Source organism: Gopherus flavomarginatus, chromosome 5 (genome assembly GCF_025201925.1).
Source record: "Gopherus flavomarginatus isolate rGopFla2 chromosome 5, rGopFla2.mat.asm, whole genome shotgun sequence".
In the NCBI taxonomy this organism is placed as follows: domain Eukaryota; kingdom Metazoa; phylum Chordata; order Testudines; family Testudinidae; genus Gopherus; species Gopherus flavomarginatus.
Genome location: NC_066621.1, coordinates 63988780 through 64009382, shown reverse-complemented (window position 1 = coordinate 64009382; position 20603 = coordinate 63988780). Strand labels below are relative to the sequence as shown.

The window sequence follows — 20603 nt, the reverse complement described above, 5'->3', positions numbered from 1 at the left end:
AAATGGGATGTTAAGTTAGGAAGAAGATAATAGTGGGAGGCTAGAGCCTCCCTGCAATGGAAATAGTAAACTTGTACATACCCAAGGGGAGCAAGAGCAGGACCCAGGGATGCTGGAGCAGCAGGACATGCGAATGGCAGCAGGACCCAAAGGGGTTGGAACAGGCCTGGGATCAGGTAGGAAACCCCAGGACCCTTCTGCCCAGCCTGGAACTAGTTGCCCCCCCACCCCGCTGCTGAGTCTTAGTACCTCCCCTCAATCCTCCTCCTGCCCCTTCACCTCCCACTCACAGGTAGCTTCTGCTCCCTCCCTCTCACCCTCACAGATAACTATATAGCTACTTCACCAAGTGAAATGATTGAGGGAGTATTTTGGCCACTTGTACAGAAAAAGAAAGCTCTATTTTCAATATATTGTGGAAGAAGCAGCCGAAAGCTTGGACGATAGCCTGATTGTGTGGAAAGAGGAGTCAGAGAAGACACTAGACTGTGAGCATTGATTTATGCTGAGTTGTATCAGTGGAAGAGCACAGGGCACCTAGAGACAGGAATTCAGAGGGAAAGGAAGTGCAAGATGCTTACCAGGGAGGTTTGGTGTCTGGGGTCTAAGTTCCATTCCTCACACCCCCAGGCAGCCTCTGTGAGTCAGAGTCCTCGGGAGTCACACCAGTGGTATAAAAATGTCATACCCCACTGGGAACCCCGGGAACGATGGTAGCCCACAATTGTGTGACCCCTGTTAAGAGTGTAAATCCTCCTTCCCCATCAAATGGGGTGGGTGGGAGAGAAGCAAGCCTAGTATCTGGAAGAAGACTTCACCTCTGTTTAAGAAAGAGCTCATGTCTGAATCTCAAGCCTTCCATTCACATTTTAAAATCTGATATTGCTGATTTTGGTGAAATTACATAGAAGAAAAAACTAAGGTAAACATAAATGAACAGCTGGAAATGCTGGGCTAAAATCATTGCTAGAAGCAGAAGTGACTCCATTGGTTTTTATGGCATTATGCCCTAATTTGCCAGTGGGTGAATTTAGTTCACATGCATCCGACGAAGTGGGTATTCACCCATGAAAGCTCATGCTCCAATACGTCTGTTAGTCTATAAGGTGCCACAGGACTCTTTGCTGCTTTTAGTTCACATGGTTCAGTTTACAGCAGAGCCATATTGAAATACGTTCTCTAAAATGTCTGTGTTTTAGCATAATATATATGACTTCACCTCCCTCTTTTTTAATTTTTTCCAGTAGGAGGAATAAAGGTTTGGGCAAGTCAGAAATCATGGCTTCTGATGCTAGTCATATGCTTGAAGCAGCCTTAGAGCAGATGGATGATATCATTGCAGGTATGGTACTGCTTTCTTTGAGATCAAACGGATTTGATTGGAACCTGATCCTGAAAAATGCTTAGTAGCTGCAACTCTTTGACAACCAGTGAGAGTTGGATCTACCCAGGATCTTTGTTTTTGTTACCAAACTTTGTCTTTCAGTGTGTCTCTGTCTCTCTCTACACTCCCTCCTCTCCCCAAGCACTTCCCCTCAAACACATTTCAAAGACAAACAATGACAATTTGGGCATTGGAAAACTTCACATCTGCAAGATTATTTTAGATAAATCAGCTAAAAACCCCACTTCATAATATTGCTGTAGGACAAGTTTACCTCTCCGTAAAGTTATAGAAGGAATTAAACACACACCAGCATGTGTGGTAGAGTGCCTGCTAGCTGGAGCTTGTTCTTTTGAAATCTCATGAACATTATAATAAGTACTAATTCCCAAATTTGCCTTACAGCATGGGCCTGGTTACTGGGAAACAGCTTAGGTATTAAATGTTGAATCTGAAAAATTAAAATTGTGTTTGCAAAACTTCAGAGATCTTCCCAAGGCTGAACCATCCAGTGGTTTTGTTGTTGTTGTTTGTTTGTTTTTTAAGTGATGTGCTGTTAGTTTTGTTTCAGTGTTCTAGGGAGTGAGATTATGTAATTTATTTGCTCTATGCCAGTGAGACAGATTTGTTACCAATCTGCTTGAGGCATCAGGTGATTAGGCTGAGGCCACAGGATCATTAGGGGAGGGGATGAAGGAGCACACCAAGTGTCTAAGTTTTAAAGCTTTATTAATAAAATAACAGTGGTAGGGGTCTTCCCTCGTCACTCAGGGGAAGGAAGAAAGCATTAGTGCCCATGCCCTAACCCAGTTTTATACTTACACACATGCAACCCAAGGCTGGCCAAGCCTGGGTGTAACGTAAGAAGGAGAGGGAGAAGGGTGGAAGAGAGTTCTATCTGTTCACAGGCTGCCCAGGGTCCGCTGTTGGTTTCCGATTTGCTTCAGCTTTCAGGAAGGTTTTAAGTCCTGGGGTTTTTTGGGGGCATTTCATTCAGGGACCTCTGTCCCCCATGCTCTTTGTACCAGTCCAAACCGGCCTTCTGTGGCTCCCTCAGCTTTCCCAAAACACGCTGGCTTCAGGGACACAAAACTGTTGTTTTCCCCCTTGCTGGCCTTCACTGTCTCACTAGTTTTTGCAGCCCCTGCAGTTTTGTTCAGCTGAATCCTCCTTTCTTGCGGCTGGTCAGGGTTTGAATTCAGGCCCCTATCTTTCTTGGCAGGCAGCTGAGAATCGATTGTCTGCTGTGGCCTTGGGCTGGAGTAAGCGTCTTATCCTAACACCTAGCTAGAGCATTGAGTTAACCCGTTCTCTTCTCCCTTCCTCCCTCTTCTGCCTCTTGCAACTTGCAAACAAACCTTTCACTCCACCTTCACACCTTTAACCTGTCCTGAAATACCTTGCAATGCCTATAACAGCGTTAGCAGCATACAGTGCTGATTTGCCTCCCCAGAGGACCCCCTGAGGGAGGGGACCACTGGCGTGTGACACCAGCACTACAACTCACAGTGCTAAATTATGCATCTGCCTGCACAGTGATGGAGGTGGTGCAAGGAGCAATTTGCAGTTCTCTGATATTACCCATACAGAAGCAAGTAATCTTTCTCCCAGCATTCCAGTATACAAGAAGTGGGCAAGACCTCTGTGGTTAGGATTCCATTGGCCTTTGGGTTTGTATAGGCGCCATCATAAACTGAGCACACTCCCAGAGTAGATATCTGGGCAGAGCTATGACCTCGCCCTCTGCACAATGTGAGAGCACTTGTCACAGCTTTTTAAGTGTGTAGTAATGTCCTGAACCTCATTCTTTCCTACTACCCAGGGAGATGAATCCAGCCTTTGGCACTTCAGCTGTGCATTTCTTTATGACGTCCCAATAAAGCTCAGCCTCAGGAGGCTCATAATGGAACCTCAAAATATTGGTGCAAAAGTACCCCGTAACTCCAAGTTACAGGTTCCTGTCCAGGATTTTTATTTTAAAGGATCTGATCCAACCACAAACGTCGTCCTTGTTCAGGGCGCACAAGCTGTAGCAGGTCATAGATAACTAGCAAGCAGGCAACCTAATCTATAAAGGTACAGAACATATAGAAAATACTTCCATCGTTTCCAAATCCAGGAGATACCGCTGTGATGTCTGGTCTGACTTGAAACATATATGCTCTGTAGGGCTCAACATACCTCCAAACAACTCTTCACGCCAATCAGGACAAGGTCCAGGCAAACTTGACTGTTTAGGAGTATGCATTATTTTTCTTTTTTCAGTTTTTCACCAAACACAAAATCACTTGAAAAATATTTTTAACCAAGAGAAGGTTACTGGAATTTTGTGTATTGTTTTTCCATCTTTTACCAACTTATGAAACATGCAAACAGAATGTTACTATTTGTCACCCCAAAATGGCATTTGTTCCAAACTGAATGTTCTTGTTTTTGGAAACCAGGTGAGTTAGAATAGATGTTTTTTTCTCAACTGTAGCAAATGTAGGGCAATGTAATTATCGTGGGTAACATATTCAAAAGTGCTGATGTGCTATTGACTTTCAGTGAGACTTTGGCTCTTGAGTTGTTTTGAATATGGGTAATAGGCTCACAGATCACTTAAGCACTTAAAATCACTTAGGCACTTAATTTTTTTGTACTTTATGTCTTCTTTCCAAGGGAACGCTTTCAGAGGTCAGCGCAGGTTGATGATAACATACTATCACATCTTGAGTTGTTTTAAAAACTCAGTCAGAAACATACAATTGTTCCATTTAAATAAAATCTTTCAGATTTGGAATGGTTTTCTGTTACAGCTTTTTCGTTGTTTTGATTTTTGAGGTTTTTATGGGGGATGAGAGAGAAGTTGTACATGATTCTAACATGGGTTTTAAACATAGACATTTCTTAAGAGTTTGGTCACATGCAGCATTACATATTCTAGAATTAGTTGTCTCTAAAATCTCCCTGCTGTGAGGTGTAGGCCACGTGACCTATAGGCAAACATTATCACTCAGATGACCTACAAGAAGTGCTATGTTTTGTTGTGTGAAGATTCCAGTGGTACACAGAGAGACTATCCAATTTAAATACTAATTTCTATAATCTTCTTCCTGAAAAAAGTCAGTCAAGCTACAGGCCATGTCAGCCTTTCCATGGAGGAAATGGAGATCCTGTGAATTTGGACAAGGAAAGTTCAGATGCAGAGAATGCCACCTTTGCTTCATTGCACTGATATTCTAGGAGCTTTTGCAGATGGGAGTTGTGCCCTTATTCATTAGATGACAATATGTATTGTGGCAGAGCTCCGACCTTGTCCCCGTGGGTCCCGGGCTTCTAGGCGGTATATGCTAGCCTCAGTGGCTCACTGCGACTCTCCATGTAGCCCTTCTCTCTCTAGGGCCAGGGTTACAGTCTACTGAGCCCTTTTCATCATAAGCCAGCAAAGAGGTTGGTGAGAGAACTCCTACAGTCTCTGTTTTCCCTAGGGTTTATTTCAGAACAGTTTAGCCTCCTGTCCTGACAGGGGCCTGAATTCCCCTTCCAGGAGGTGTTTCTGTAGTGGCAGGTTGGGGGGGAACCTGGGCCTGCCCTCTACTCCAGGTTCCCGCCCAGGGACCCTAATGGTAACAGCTGTTGACAGCCGACCTTTCACTGCCAGAGTTGCTACATTTCCCTGGACCACTTCCCCACAGCTCTTCTGCTTCTCCCTTCTTCACCCTTAGCTTAGGGCTCCCTTACCAATGACTTGAGAGTGTCTTCTTTAACCAGCCCTTCAGCCACACTTCCTCTCCCCAGCCTGGCTGGAGTGAGCCCTTTTATAGTATCCAAAGGGCCTTAATTAGAGTCAGGTGTTCACATTACCTTAATGGACTCACCTGACTCTTTGCAGGTTAATTGGAGTCAGGTGTTCTCGTTAGTCTGGAGCAGCCCCTGCTCTGGTCAATCAGGGAACAGAAAAGTGCTAATCCAGTGACCAGTATATCTGCCTTCCACTACTTTGTTGTACCCAACTGGCCTGGGTCTATCACAGTATTTAATAATAGATGCTGTTTAGGAGGAAAACTGTAGTGTAGTTTGGCACAGCTGACTGCAGGGAGCAGTTTAGTAAGCATTATATAAGCTTGTTGGGCATATTATGTATTTCTTCTGTAATGGATTAGTATTTGCACAGTAACTAAGATAGGAGGCCAGTTCTGAGTTTTGCGTATGCCTGCGCACTGAGGAATGTACTGTTGGTCAGTAAGCAAAGAGATTTCACTCATTCATACTGGGGTTTTGATTGTCCCAAGCTGCCAAACAGTATTTTTTCTTCACTTGGTTGTCATAGCACTGGATATGGGATTACAGGGAAGCAATGCAACTAGTGTATGGAAGCTTAGCATGTTCACTTGCATGGCAATCAGTTGACTGCACATCCCGCTCACAGCTAGTTCATGGTGGTGTTGGTGCCCAAGCTCTGGAAACAAACTGAAGGGTTTGGGCATGCCTGTGGGTGCACAGACTTCTTTTCCACAGAGTACATTCAGGTCATGAGCAAGACAGAAACCTCTCTGAGGGAGCTGATTTATGTAAGAGCATTACACTGCTCAAATTTTTATTCTAGTGTCCATTAGTATTTTCTTCTGTAATTCAGAATCAGAGGGAAGATTGGTTTAAGATATCATAATTCCCTAACAATTAATTCTGTCAAAATTGAGAAATGTTTCTTGAACACATCCATTATTATTATTATTCTTTTATTATTTTATTATTATTTATTGATGATTTTATTTATTACTTTTACAAAATTACTTGTTATAAAAGCTCAAAAGAGGAAATCCTCAGTAAGGTCCTTGTCCTAACCCCTGCATCACTTTATTTCATGTTTTTCCAACATGGGTGACCATGCCCACAGTTCCTGGGAAAACTCAGCATGCTGATTCGTGACCCGCATATCCATCTAACACCAGCATGCTGGAGAACACCCTTTCCCATCCTGCAGCACGCTACAGGCCAGAGAGCACTGCATCCCACATCTGACCCTTCACTGCATGGGCTGGAGACACCAACCTGCTCTGGACTACAGACCCGCTGTACCCCTTTTCCTTTCCCACTGTGAAATGGAAACTTTATTCTCTGAATATAGGCCAAGGATCAACCTGGATCTTGTCCACTCTGCACATGTGATCCCCTGTAATCTTTAATGTAAGAGCCTGTGATTATCCCTGTACCCGAAGCAGGATGTAGATCGTCGCATACTAGGAAACCCCATACTCCTTGTGCACATACATAACCAAGCTGATACAGGTTTATTTTGAGTAGCAGCTAGTATAGATCTCCTGCCACTTGGAGAAGGTTGAGTGGAGATTATAATAAAATAGTGAGGGGCTTTTAAGACAGAGGTTCCCAAATTTTTTACTAAGGTAACCCGTCAACTGCATTTTGTAAATATTTTTTTTTCTGCATCTTGTCCAGGATCCAAATTCAGAGTTGGGCAGGGCAAAATCGTAGGCCAGTGCCATTCTCCTTCACTGCTGCTGCTGTTTCCTCCCCCTTGCCCCACTGAGGGGCCTCAAACACCTGTGGCAACCCGGGTACTGGAACTCTAATCCCAGCCCACCGTGCAGGGGAAACCTGGGGATTGGAGAGCGAGCCTTCCCCTCGCTCACCCTGTGGCAGTGGCTTCTGTACCACAGGGTGGGCCCAGCTCCCCCATTACAAGTATGGCAACCTGGTGCACAGGGCTGCAGCACCACTCAGGTTTGACCCAGCCACCACTCCGTCATGACCAGGCCAAATGTGATTGGCACTACCACCCCATCCACCAGGTCACACTGCTCGTAGGACAGGCAGCTAGGCCAAACCTGAGTGGTACTGTGACTCCGTGCACCAGGCTGCAACACCCAGAAGGGGGAGCCAGGCCCAGCCCCATAGGACAGGAGCTCTAGGGTGGTCTTGCTCTGTGGTCTAGCTCTCTGGCCTCTTCCCCAAGCCTGGGACCCATTTAGATACTTCTTGCATCCCACCATTTGGGATACACTGTTCTAAGAAATGTATTCTCATCCTTAACTATCTTAATGGGATTTGTTCGGTTTATTTTGGGGGGCGGGGGAAATATATATCATTTTGATAGGTCAGTCAGGAATGATGGGGGGGTGGATATGGCGGAGAGAGGCAGTTAGAGGCGGCGGGTCTAGTGGCAGTCAGGGGACAGGGAACAAGGGGGCCTGGATGGGGCAGAAGTCCCAGGGAGGGGGGAAGAGTCAGGGGACAAGAAGCAGGGGGGGTCAGATAGGGAGCGGAACTGGGGATGGGGCCGGGCCACAGCTGGCTGTTTGGGGAGGCACAGCCTCCCCTAACCACCCCTCCATACAATTTCAGAAACCTGATATGGCCCTCAGGCCAGAAAGTTTGCCTGCCCCTGTCATAGGGATATTGTGAGGGTGAAGACATTATAGTATGGGAGGTACTACAGTAATCAGGGCCATATAACTAACTAAAATATACTAGCGATATATATTCATATTATTCAACTTCACAATACCCCTGTGACTATGCTATTATCCCCATGTTACAGATGGGGAACTGAGGTACAGAAAGGCTAAGTGACTTGTCTAAAGTCACACAGGAAGCCTGTGGTGGAGCAGGGAACTGAACTGAAGTTTCCCCAGTGTTATGCTAGAGACCTAACCATTGGGCCATCCTTCTTCTGTAGGGTTGTCAGGCTGGTTGAAGATTTTGCATTGTCCATCCTGACCCAGAGAGCAAACATCTCTGCTGAAGCCTGAACCTGGATTCTGATTAATAGCCCATCTTGTTCCAGATCTAGGAACCTGGTAACAATCCTGGCTTGGTTCTCCTCCTCTCTCAGCTCCATGATCCAAATATCCAGGCTTCTATTTTTAACTTCCTATGGGTTGGAAGACAGGAATGCTTTGCTGGCCAAACTGGATACTTTCCAAAATCATCAGAGGGAAATGAAGTGGGGAAGGTTGCTCAGAAGGGAGGACTGGATGCTTGGCAAGGAGGGTACCAGGACTGATGACGTACTAGGATTCAAGGGTAAGGTCAACCTTGCTATTTGCTGGAATCTAAGTAGCCGCTAGAAAGAAGTTCCCTTTCTGGGTAAAGCTTGGGTGAGATATGGAGTGGAGTGATGATGGTATATGGCCACCGATTTGCCATGGGAAAGAGATATCCAATGCTGCTGCTCTCTGCCTTGCAAGATGTCCACTTCCAAGACACAAAATCTGAACTTTTCACAGACAGAGGTTTCTACGGGCATTTAATTCCCATTGGGTAGTTTTGTATTCCCACACTTATCTATATGGCTTTTGTTGTACAGCACTGGAATTTGCCTTTAATTTTAGCTTTTTATACAAAAAAATTTATTATCTTAATTCCACATATTAACCATAGTTTAACATTAAAATAATAGATTATGGCCACAATTTTCAAACGTGCCTAAAGACAAACATATTATTTCACAGTTAGGTATCCAAATAAGTGACCTGATTTTTTTCAAGTGCCTAAACATAGATTTATATCCCTAATTTTAGGCTTTTAAATTTGAAAACAGTGCGCACACATACACACACACACACACCCATTCTGAACAGACCTAATATGTCTCTAGCTCATCCAAATAAAAACAGTCTTACTCTAGACCTTGCAGCTCAGTGCAATATAAAATATATTTGTGTTAGATCGTATAAGGGTAAGATTCTCAAACTGATTACTAAATTGAATTGTATTGGGCTTAATCAAATTTAACAGATAGGTCAGCGTTCCCAAGCCTTTTCTGCTTCAGTACATCTATACTGATAACCCGCCCTCATAGCTGTATGAATTAGGGATGCTGAATGATTAGTCTAAAGCTAGCTGCCTCATTTAAAATCTCCCTTGAAATGCAAAAGAGAGTAATGTGATTGCCAATTAACAGGACTGATCCATTAGCCAACAAGACTTGCTTACCTTGTAAGCAAAAGGCTCAATTTAAAGAATATTTCCTATATGTCAGATCTAGTAAAGCCTGCGCAGAATGGTGGACATAACTTTGACACTGACTCTGTTGTTTTGAACAAGTAATTTAACTTCTCCCTTTGTTAGCCTCCTTCTCTGTAAAACAGGGAGTAATAAAATTTGTGTATGCGTCACAAGGAGGCTGTGAGGATTAATGTTTGCAAAATGCTTTGATCCCATTAAATATTTTTGTATTGTTTATATCACAGTCTGTTTCTTTATGCCATTGGCCTGGGAATCCATTACTTCCTGTTTTTGGATGATCACCACAAGTTCAGATCTAAAGGCCCTCATAGCAATATTTTGGTTTTGAGCAGAGTTATGGAGCGGAGATGGCACTAAGAGTTCTAAAATTTAGCAGCTAATCAGTGGGATTATTTACTTTTCCCTTTTGTAAAAGTTGTTGCATTTGTGATTTATCATTATGGAAACAGGAAATGTGTGTGTGACCTGAATGTATACAGCATACAAGTGCTGCTGAAGTAAATAGTTAACAGTTGCAAAGAAATTGGACAAAAAAGAAATTGTCCAAATAGAGTAGAGTTTAAACAAACTCTTTTCTCTTGAGGAGTAAATGGTTCATGTTCATCTGATTGTCCTGGTCAAGTACTGAAGAGAATAAAATGGCCATTTCTGGAAGTTATCCCTAAAAGAGCCATAGACTTGCTAGTTCAGTTTAATGTATTTTCCTCAAGGAGTCTGGTTGCCAGAGTGTAAGTACATGTGGCCATAGTAGGTCAGACCAATTGTCCATCTAGCCCTGTATCCAGTCTTCCGACAGTGACCAGTGCCAGGTGCTTCAGAGGGAATGAACAGAATAGGGCAATTTATTGAATGATCCATCCAGGGGGTGAAAGTAACTTAAAAGTCTTACCGGTATGAGGGTGTGGCTCAGGGCCCCAAGAAGGGGCGGGGCCTCTGGCAGAAGGGGCTAGGCTAGGGGTCAGCCTCCCCCAACCAGCCCTTCCACGCTGCCTGGCCCATGCCGCCTGGGACTCCGGCAGCAATTTAAAGGGCCTGGAGCTCCGGCTGCCGCTGCAGTAGCAGCGGCGGTGGCTGGAACCCCCTGGCCCTTTTAAGTCGTCAGGCCCTGGGGAAATTGCCTCTTTTGCCCCCCTTCTTGTCGACCCAAGGAGGAGGGAAGGGGCAGCGACGTTAAAGCGCGGCTGCACGTCAGCTCTGTATGGGCCCGTACTGGCAGCCACTTCTTAACGGTATACCGTACCAGCCCACTTTCACCTCTGTCCATCCCATAGCATCCAGTCCACACTTCAGTCAGAGGTTTATGGACACCCACAGCATGCAATTGTATCCATGACTGTCTTGGCTAATACCCACTTATGAGCCTATCCTCCATGAATTTATCTAATTCTTTTTTTGAACCAGGTACAGTTTTGGCCTTCACCAGATCCCCTGGCAATGAGTTCCACAGGTTCGCTGTGTGTTGTGTGAAGTACTTCCTTATGTTTGTTTTAAACCTGCTGCCTGTTAATTTCATTGGGTGACCCCCTGGTTCCTGTGTTATGGGAAAGAGTAAAGAACACTTCCTTATTTACTTTCTCCATACCAGTTGTGATTTTATAGATCTCTGACATATTCCCCCTTAGTCATTTCTTTTCCAAGCTAACCAGTACCAGTCTTTTTAATCTTTCCTCATATGAAAGCTGTACCATTCTCCTAATCATTTTTTCCCCTTCTCTGTACCTTTTCCAATTCTAATATATCTTTTTTTAACATGTGACAAATAGAACTGCAATGTGAGGGTACCACTGGTGTTCCTTGTAAGCTGCGCACTTAGCAGGAGAAATTCAAATGCCACCCAGCTGATTAGCCTATGTTCAGGTGTCCCTTTCCCCACATTGCTCCATCCTGCAGCTGCTCCCAGAACCCTCCTGCTGGCTGTGCTGGAGGAGGGGAGAGGAGGGTGCTGATGTCAGGATGTCTCCCTTCCCTCTCTCCCCCTGCCCTTGTACCCTCATCTCCTCAGAGCAAGGGAGAGGCAGGAGAGACAGCCTGGCTCAGGACTCAGAGCTGCTGCCGTGAATAGTGAGTGAGTGAATGCCTTTCTTAGAGACAGTGCGCTGTTTCTGACATTTCCCCAGAAGCCAGCTCACACAGTTTCTCTCTCTCTCTCTCTCCCTCTCCCTCTCTCTCACAATCACCTCCCAATATATACTTGTATTATGTTGTTGTTACTTCTTGGTACTTCCTGCAATGTGCATATATTCTCTGTAATTTTATTCTTTCAAACGGTGTTATTTTAGTGTTTTGACTTGTCTATGCATTTCATAATTTTTATTTCTCTTACACTTAAATTTAATTCTTTGAGTAGTGAGTTCTAAAATGCCTAACCTGTTCTGGCCGGAGTAGTTAGCCTATGATAATTTAAAAAATACATATTAGCTAGTGTGATAGACCCAGGCCAGTTGGGAACAGCAGAGTAGTACAAGGGAGATATACTGGCCACTGGATAAGCAGTTTTCTGTTCCCTGAGTGACCAGAGCAGGGGCTAATGAGATCACCTGACTCCAATTAACCTGCTAAGAGTCAGGTGAGGCTGTTAAGCACCTGACTCTTATTAAGGCATCTCTGATACTTTAAAAGAGCTCCCTCCAGTCAGGCCAAAGGGAGCCAGGGGAGAGGAAGTGCATGCGAGGAACTGGGAGCAAGAGGCATACTGCTGGAGGATTGAGAAGTACAAGCGTTATCAGACATCAAGAGGAAGATCTGGTGGTGAGGATAAAGAAGGTGTTTGGAGGAGGCCATGGGGAAGTAGCCCAGGGAATTGTAGCTGTCGCGCAACTGTACCAGGAGGCACTCTAGACAGCTACAGTCCACAGGGCCCTGGGCTGGAATTTGGAGTATAGCGTGGGCCCAAACCTCCCAACTCCTGATCAAACACAGGAGGAATTAACCTGGACTGTGGCTTCTACTGAGGGAAGGTCTCTCGTCTGTTTCTCAATCCATAGGGTGAATCTGTGAGGTGAGCAAATCCGCCAATAAGTGCAGGACCCACCAAGGTAGAAGAGGAACTTTGTCACAACTGGTTTTTTGTTTCTACCGGTTGCACACCTCCGCACATACCACAGTGCATATAACAACATTTATTCTGCACATGGATGGAAATAATTAGAGGAAACAATGGGTACCATGGATTTATATAGTGACATTATATTATCTGTCTTATTACACTGCTCTACAGCCAAAATGCTTCTGAAATAAATGTAGTCCAGCTTTACTAATTCTGGGTCACTGAGAACGAAAATGATGCTTAAAATTGTTGATTGGCTCTAGTTTTCAAGATATGCTATTGGGTCAGTATATACGACCCTTGACTTGGGAATGGCGGAGGATAAGTGAGTTATAAAGAGAAGGGATCTCAATTTAAACCAGAAATGACTAAAATACATCTTTGACTGGATCTATGAATAAATCTATGACTGGGTTTGGACGGTACTTGCTTTTTAGGCAAAACAATGAAGGATGCAATCTGAAGCTGGTATTGCATCATACATGATATAAATTGCATCATGTTATTCGTAGAAGTCATGGATGATGCAATCATAACGAAGCTTACATCACTCTGCTGAACAAATTGCCCTATATCAGCTCTAGAAATCATACAGTGTCCTGCTCTTTTATTTGTCAGTATTTGATTTTGCAAAGGGACACATTTCTATTTAGCCAAAGTGAGCAGAGATGCCTCGTACTTGTGTGAACAGTGCAGATAACTTCTGCTATGTTTGTGGTGAAGTGACTTTTGCATCACAAAAGCACAATATAACCACAATGGTTAAGAAAGCCTATCACCTTTATTTTGGCTGCAAAATTGGAGATCAGGACAAGAGGGGGTCCCCACACATATGCTGCAACACTTGTGCAACAAATCTTCACCAGTGGTTGAACAGGAAAAGGAAATCTATGCCTTTTGCAGTGCCCATGATTTGGAGAGAGCCAACAGATCATCCCAGCAATTGTTACTTCTGCATGGTGCCTCCAGTTGGGAAAGGTTTGTCAAAGAAGAAAAAGTGGACTGTGCATTATCCAAACATTCCATCAGCTATACGCCCAGTACCCCATGGAGAAGGACTGCCGGTTCCTGATGCACCAGAATCATTCTCACTTGAGTCAGACGAGGGAGAGGATGAAACTTCTGGTCCTGAACCATCAATGTCACAGGACCCACATTTTCTCCCATCCTCCTCCTCTGAACCACACCTCATAACACAAGGTGAATTGAATGACCTTGTCAGGGATTTGGAACTACCCAAGAGTAAGGCAGAGCTGTTGGGCTCCAGACTACAGCAGTGGAATCTCCTGGCAGGTGATGTTAGGGTTTCCATGTTCCGTGACCGTCAAAAGGATCTTGTCCTATTCTTCTTCATGGAAGGTGATCTTGTAGCCTGCAACAACATCGATGGTGTGATGGCAGCCCTCAACATCGTTCACGATCCAGACGAGTGGAGACTGTTCATTGATTCATCGAAGACGAGTCTTAAAGCTGTTTTGCTGCATAATGGCAATGTTTTGCCATCAATTCCAGTTGGTCATGCAGTCCATATGAAGGAAACCTATGACAACATGAAACAGCTTTTGAGGTGCATAAACTATGACCAACATCAGTGACAGCTTTGTGGCAATTTGAAGGTTGTTGCTCTCTTGCTTGGTCTGCAGATTGGATACACAAAGTACTGCTGTTTTCTCTGTGAATGGGATAGTCGTGCAAGAGATTCCCACTACATCAAGAAAGATTGGCCACTCCGACAGTCATTGGAGCCTGGGAGGAAAAGTGTTCAGCATCCACCACTTGTTGAATCAAGGAAGATTTTGTTACCACCCTTACACATCAAGCTGGGTCTGATGAAGAACTTTATCAAGGCCATTGACAAAACACAAGCAGCTTTCAAGTACCTCCGTGGAAAATTTCCAAGGTTAAGTGAAGCTAAGATAAAGGAAGGTGTCTTTGTTGGTCCTCAGATTCGTGAACTTCTTCGAGATGATGCATTTGACCATACACTGCATGGCAAGGAAAAGACAGCTTGGAAAGCCTACCAGTTAGTGGCAATAAATTTTCTCGAAAACAACAAGGCAGACAACTACAGGTTGTTGGTGGAAAACCTCCTCAAGGCATACAAAAGCCTTGGTTGCAACATGTCACTAACGATACATTTTTTGCACTCTCATCTAGATTTTTTTCCACCGAACTGCAGAGCAGTGAGCGACGAGCACGGCGAGTGATTTCACCAGGACATTGCAACAATGGAGAAACGCTATCAGGGCAAATGGAGCCCATCAATGCTTGCAGACTAGTGCTGGACAGTGACAAGAGATGCTCCATTTAATGAATACAAGAGACAAGCCAAGAAGCACCGAGTAGACACTGAATAGGACTAAACTATGTACAGAATAGTTTTTTGCCTTTTGTTTCATAATAAATTTTATTGATATAACCCTTTTGCTGATTTTTAAAGTGTTACATAAACAGGACAGGTGAAATATTATCATGTAAAGCAACCATAAACACATGAAACAACCTAGGTTTACAGTTTATGATTAAAACTCTACTAGCTACACAATATACATAGACATAAAATGTAAAAACTTAAATATCTTAGAAACAGTAGCCAATCAGTTGTTTTAATTGTCATATTTGAATTCAGCACATCAAAATACATAATAAATAGCACACTTTATCTCTGAAGCAGACGACTTCTAAAAAATTGTAGACCAGTGTTATCTATCCCTTTCTTAATGGTTCTGAACATTGTTAGCTTTTTTGACTGCCGCTGCACAATGAGCAGATGTTTTCAGTAAACAAGCCACTATGACTCTGAAATCTCTTTCCTGAGTGATAACAGCTAATTTACAACCCATCATTTTGTGTCTATAGGTGGGATTATTTTTTCTAATATATGTTACTTTGCACTTATCAAAGTGGAATTTCATCTGCTGTTTTTTTGCCCCATCGCCCAGTTTTGTGAGCTCCCTTGTAACTGTTCATAGTCAGCTTTAGACTTAACTATCCTGAGTAATTTTGTATCATCTGCAAACTTTTCCACCTCACTGTTTAGCCACTTTTCCATATCATTTATAAATATGTTGAACAGCACAGGTCCCTGTACAGATCCTTGGGGACCTTCTGCTATTTACCTCATTCCATTGTGAAAACTGATGCTTTTTCCTATTAATTTTTCCTTATCTTTTAATCAGTTACTGATCCATGAGAGGACCTTCCCTCTTATTCCATGACTGCTTAGTTTGCTTACAAGCCTTTGGTGTAGGTGCTTATCGGTGGCCCTCTGAAAGTACAAATACATTATATTGACTGGATCACCCTTGTCCATGTGCTTATTGATCCCCTCAAAGAATTCTAAAAGATTGGCGAGGCATGATTTCTCTTTACAAAAGCCATGTTGACTCTTATCCAACATGTCATGTTCATCTATGTCTCTGATCATTCTGTTCTTTATTATAGTTTCAACCACTTTTCCTGGTACTGAAGTTGGGCTTACCTGCCTCTAATTCCCAGGATCACCTCTCAAGCCTTTTTAAAAAATCGCCATTACATCAGAGGCTGAGTTAAGTAATAGGTTACATAGCATAGTTGTTAATTCTGCAGTTTCATATTTGAGTTCTTTCAGAACTGTTGGTGGTCCTGGTGACTTATTACAGTTTCATTTTATCAGTTTGTTCCAAAACCTCTTTTACTGACATCTCAAGCTGGGATAGTTCCCCAGATTGGTCACCTAAAAAGAATGGCTTGTGTGTGGGAATTTCCCTCACATCCTCTGTGGTGAAGACCAATGCAACAAATTAATTTAGCTTGTCTGCAACAGCCTGGTCCTCTGAGTGCTCCTTTAGCAGCTCAATTGTTTAGTGGCCCCACTGATAGTTTGGCAAGCTTCCTGCTTCTGATGTTCTTTTAAAACACAAAATGTCTTTTGATAGTTGCTGTTCAAATTCTTTTTTGGCCTGCGTAGTTATACTTTTACACTTGACTTGATAGAATATGAGGGAGGGATAGCTCAGTGGTTTGAGCATTGGCCTGCTAAACCCAGGATTATAAATTCAATCCTTGAGGGGGGCCACTTAGGGATCTGGGGCAAAATCAGTACTTGGTCCTGCTAGTGACAGCAGGGGACTAGACTCAACGACCTTCTAGGGTCCCTTCCAGTTCTATAAGATAGGCATATTTCTCTATTTTCCTCAGTAGAATTTGACTTCCACTTTGGAAAGGATGGTGTTTCGTCTCTAGCTGCCTCTTTTACCCTGCTATTTAGCTACAGTGGCATTTTTTGGTCCTCTTACTTTTTTTTTTTAAGCGGGGAGGGGGGAATATATTTAGTTTTTAAATAGTTTCCATGTAGCTTGCAGGCATTTCACTCAATCCCTTTTAATTTCCTTTAACTAGCTTCATTATTTTTGTGTAGTTCCCTTTTTTGAAGTTAAATACTACTGTGATGGCTTTCTTTGGTGTTCCTCCTCTTGCCCCACAAGGCTGTTAAATTTAATTACATTATGGTTGCTGTTACTCAGTGACTCAGCTGTATGCACCTCTTGCAGCAGAACCTGTGCTGCACTTAGGACTAAATCAAGAATTGCCTCTGCCCTTGTGGATTCCAGTTCTGGCTGCTCTAAGAGGTAGTAATTAATGGTCTCTAGAAATTTTATATTTGCATCCTGTCCTGAGGCGACATGTACCCATTCAATATGGAAATAGTTGAAATCCCCCATTGTTGTTGGGTTTTCTGTTTGTGAACCTCTTTCTAATCTTCCTGAGCATTTCAGTCACTGTCACGATCCTGGTCAGGTGGTCAGTAGTACCTTCCCTTATTTTTCAATCATGGAATTTCTATCCATAGAGACTGTGTAGGTGGTGCTGTAGATTTTCATTTCTTCCCATCCATCCCCACTCTGCTCCCATTAGTCTTCTTATGAATATTATCCCTAGCCTCTGTTTGCTGGAAGCTGCGAATGAGCAACGGGGGATGGATCATTTGATGATTACCTGTTCCGTTCATTCTCTCTGGGGCACCTCATGCTGGCCACTGTCGGAAGACAGGATACTGGGCTAGATGGACCTTTAGTCTGACTCAGTAGAGTCATTCTTATGTTCTGTCCTGTCTAGCAGGGTTTTGTGCCTGTTGTTGTTCCACCAAGACAGCCCAAGCTTAATTCTCTGCACTAAGATTTCGAGAATACCAGTGGATGAAAAATGCCAGTAACTTTCTTTGTCGCTTTGGTTTCTGAGTTATGTGCATGCTGGAATGAATTTCATATCAATATCCCACTTCAACCTTATGGAATCAGAATATTTCCCAGTGGCTACATGCTTTCCTCTTGAATGACCGCACATCATCATTGGGTTCATTTGTAATCCAATATCTTTTCATACTATGTGAGAGCTAATCTCATAGTCTTTTGTAAATAAAATAGAATTCATGGCTTTGCTTCACAAGGGATTGAAATGGCTCAGCCCTAACAGGTAACACTTCATACTGTTTTGGGTAATCAGTTGGTACTTTTCTTTTAAAAGTACAGTAAATGATGTGTAACAACTGATGGGTAGTATAGAACTCTTATAGTTGTATGGAATGGGTGGGAGAACCCATTGTAGCCACTTTTTCCATGTTCTTGTTCCCAGCACTGTGTCATCCAGCATTTTGTTCCCTTCCATCTTACTTGTGACTCATAGTATTTTCAAGAGAGAAGAAGTTGCTTGTATTTTATCTTTTTCTTTGATAAAGATATGTAATACTTTACAACTAGTAATAAACAGAAATTACAGAATTTTACTCAAGCCATGCATTGTTAAGGATTATAATTGAAATAATGGTGATTGAAATGGAATAATTGAAATAATAAGCTGTTAGTTTCCTCTTGGATAAGAGTAATTGGACATCCAACAGTAACAGTGGCTGAAGCTGATAATCTTTGTATTTTGTGGTATTCTTTGTGGTATTCTTTGTATCTTCCAAATACAGTATAATTACCTTAATAGTTTGGATTTTAATTAGCATTCTATTGTCTTTCTCTTTTTATATATTAATAAAAACACTAGAATATTTTCAGATGAACAAAAGAAATAAATAGCTCATACTGTGGATGTTCTGCTCCCTACAGTCTCAGACCTTAATTAAATTTATGTATTGTAAATTTTACAGAGTATACTCAGATTATCTGAATTACAATAATGGTCTTCTGAAATTGCCAACTAGAACACTCATAAAGAATAGGAATATGAAAGGGGAAATGCATCAATAAATGACTCCTTTGAGACAAGATCCTTGACAGAGGAATATATAATTTCCTATCCTACCACTACCGGAAACATATTTATCAAGATCTTGTCATAAAGATACAGTCCTCAGTTTATCTTGGAAGTAAATAGGAGAAGACAGCAAATATTGGCTTTTTTTTTTTTGATAGAGGATGTTAAATGCTGTTTAGTTAATGCTGAATTAGCTAATTCTCATCTGTTCTGTGATCACGTAAAAAAATTTAGAAGTGACAAGGTTATAAACTTTGTAACCCTAACTCAGTGTGACAGGAGACAGGAAATAACCTGGGGTCTCTTACTAGCACTCCCAAGTCACATCTTTTCCTAACTCCCCTTCAAGTGGGGAGTAAGACCTGATATCCACGGTGCTTAGTCAGATTCATTCTCCTTGTTTCCCATAAGAGTATTTGTTTGAATTTTAAACCATCTTGGTATACTTTTTAAGTTGTCCCACTGCTCAGCTATTCCAGAGGATGTACATATTAACTACCTGCATTCTGTTTTGATTTTGTTTCTGTTGCCAGCCAGGTCTCTGGTGTTTTGTACTGAACTGCATGTAAGAGTCTGTACAGGAATTAAGTGCATCATCAAAGATTCTGTGTACTGCAAATAATTTGGTGCGTCATGAATTATTTCTCTTGGTGAATGTGAAGGACTTATTTAAATGACTGGGTGCAGTTTTGATTAAAAAAAAAAAAGTCAAGAGTCTCGCCTTATGATTGTACGAATGTGGCATTGTGTCTCTCTCTCATTCCTTACCCAACATTGCCAGAACAACCTGAACTTTGGAATTTCCTGATTTTTTTTTTTCAGTGTGTTTGATCTTGCAGAAGGTTATTTCAACTATTTGGGTTATTGTTGCCAAAACCTGCCTTCTTTCTTCTAATATACTAAGCAAGTGATATCATCTGAGTACAACACTGGGAGCCAAGACCACCTAAATTGTATTTCCCTTTGTGACACTGATTCTCTCTGTGAAATAGGAATAATAATAATAATTAATAATAAAAAACTAGGGCTGTCAATTGCAGTTAATTCACACAACTAATTGAAAATTAATCATGATTAAAAAGATTAATCATGATTAATTGCAGTTTTAATCACACTGTTAATAGAATACCAATTGAAATTTATTAAATTATTTTGGATGTTTGTCTACATTTTCACATATTGTATTCTGTGTTGTAATTGAAATCAAATTGTGTATTATTTTTATTGCAAATATCTGCACTGTAAAAATGAAACAAAAGAAATAGTATTTTTCAATTCACCTCATAAAAGTACTGTATTGGAATCTTTGTTGTGAAAGTGCAGTTTACAAATGTAGATTTTTTTTTTTGTTACCTAACTGTACTGAAAAACAAAACAATGTAAAACTTCAGAGCCCACAAGTCCACTCAGTCCTACTTCTTGTTCAGCCAATCGCTAAGACAAACAAGTTTGTTTGCATTTACAGGAAGTAATGTTCCCCTCTTCTTATTTATAATTTAATCAGAAAGTGAAAACAGGCATTCTCGTGGCACTTTTGTAGCCAGCATTGCAAGCTATTTACCTGCCAGATATGCTAAACGTTTGTATGCCCCTTCATGCTTCGGCCACCATTCCAGAGGACTTGCTTCCATGCTGATGATGCTTGTTTAAAAAAATGCATTAATTAAATTTGTGACTGAACTCCTTGGGGGAGAATTGTATGTCCCCTGCTCTGTTTTACCCACATTCTGCCATATATTTCATGTTATAGCAGTCTCAGATGATGACTCAGCACGTTGTTTGTTTTAAGAACACTTTCACTGCAGATTTGACAAAACGCAAAGAAGTTACCAATGTGAAATTTCTAAAGATAGCTACAGCTGTCGACCCAAGGTTTAAGAATCTGAAGTGCCTTCCAAAATCTGAGAGGGAAAACGTGTGGAGCATGCTTTCAGAAGTCTTAAAAGAGCAACACTCTGATGC

The 20603-nt window shown here is 42.2% G+C and overlaps 1 protein-coding gene across 7 annotated transcripts in view; it reads left to right on the top strand.

The window, feature by feature from the left end:
* PPFIBP2 (PPFIA binding protein 2) overlaps positions 1–20603 on the top strand; it is a 204528-nt gene that overhangs the window by 57505 nt on the left and 126420 nt on the right. For all 7 annotated transcript variants that reach the window (XM_050955046.1, XM_050955045.1, XM_050955041.1 and 4 more), the window contains exon 2: positions 1245–1342. In XM_050955046.1, the coding sequence (XP_050811003.1) occupies positions 1279–1342 (64 nt within the window). In that variant the 5' untranslated portion in view covers positions 1245–1278. The remainder of the gene's footprint in view (positions 1–1244; positions 1343–20603) is intronic.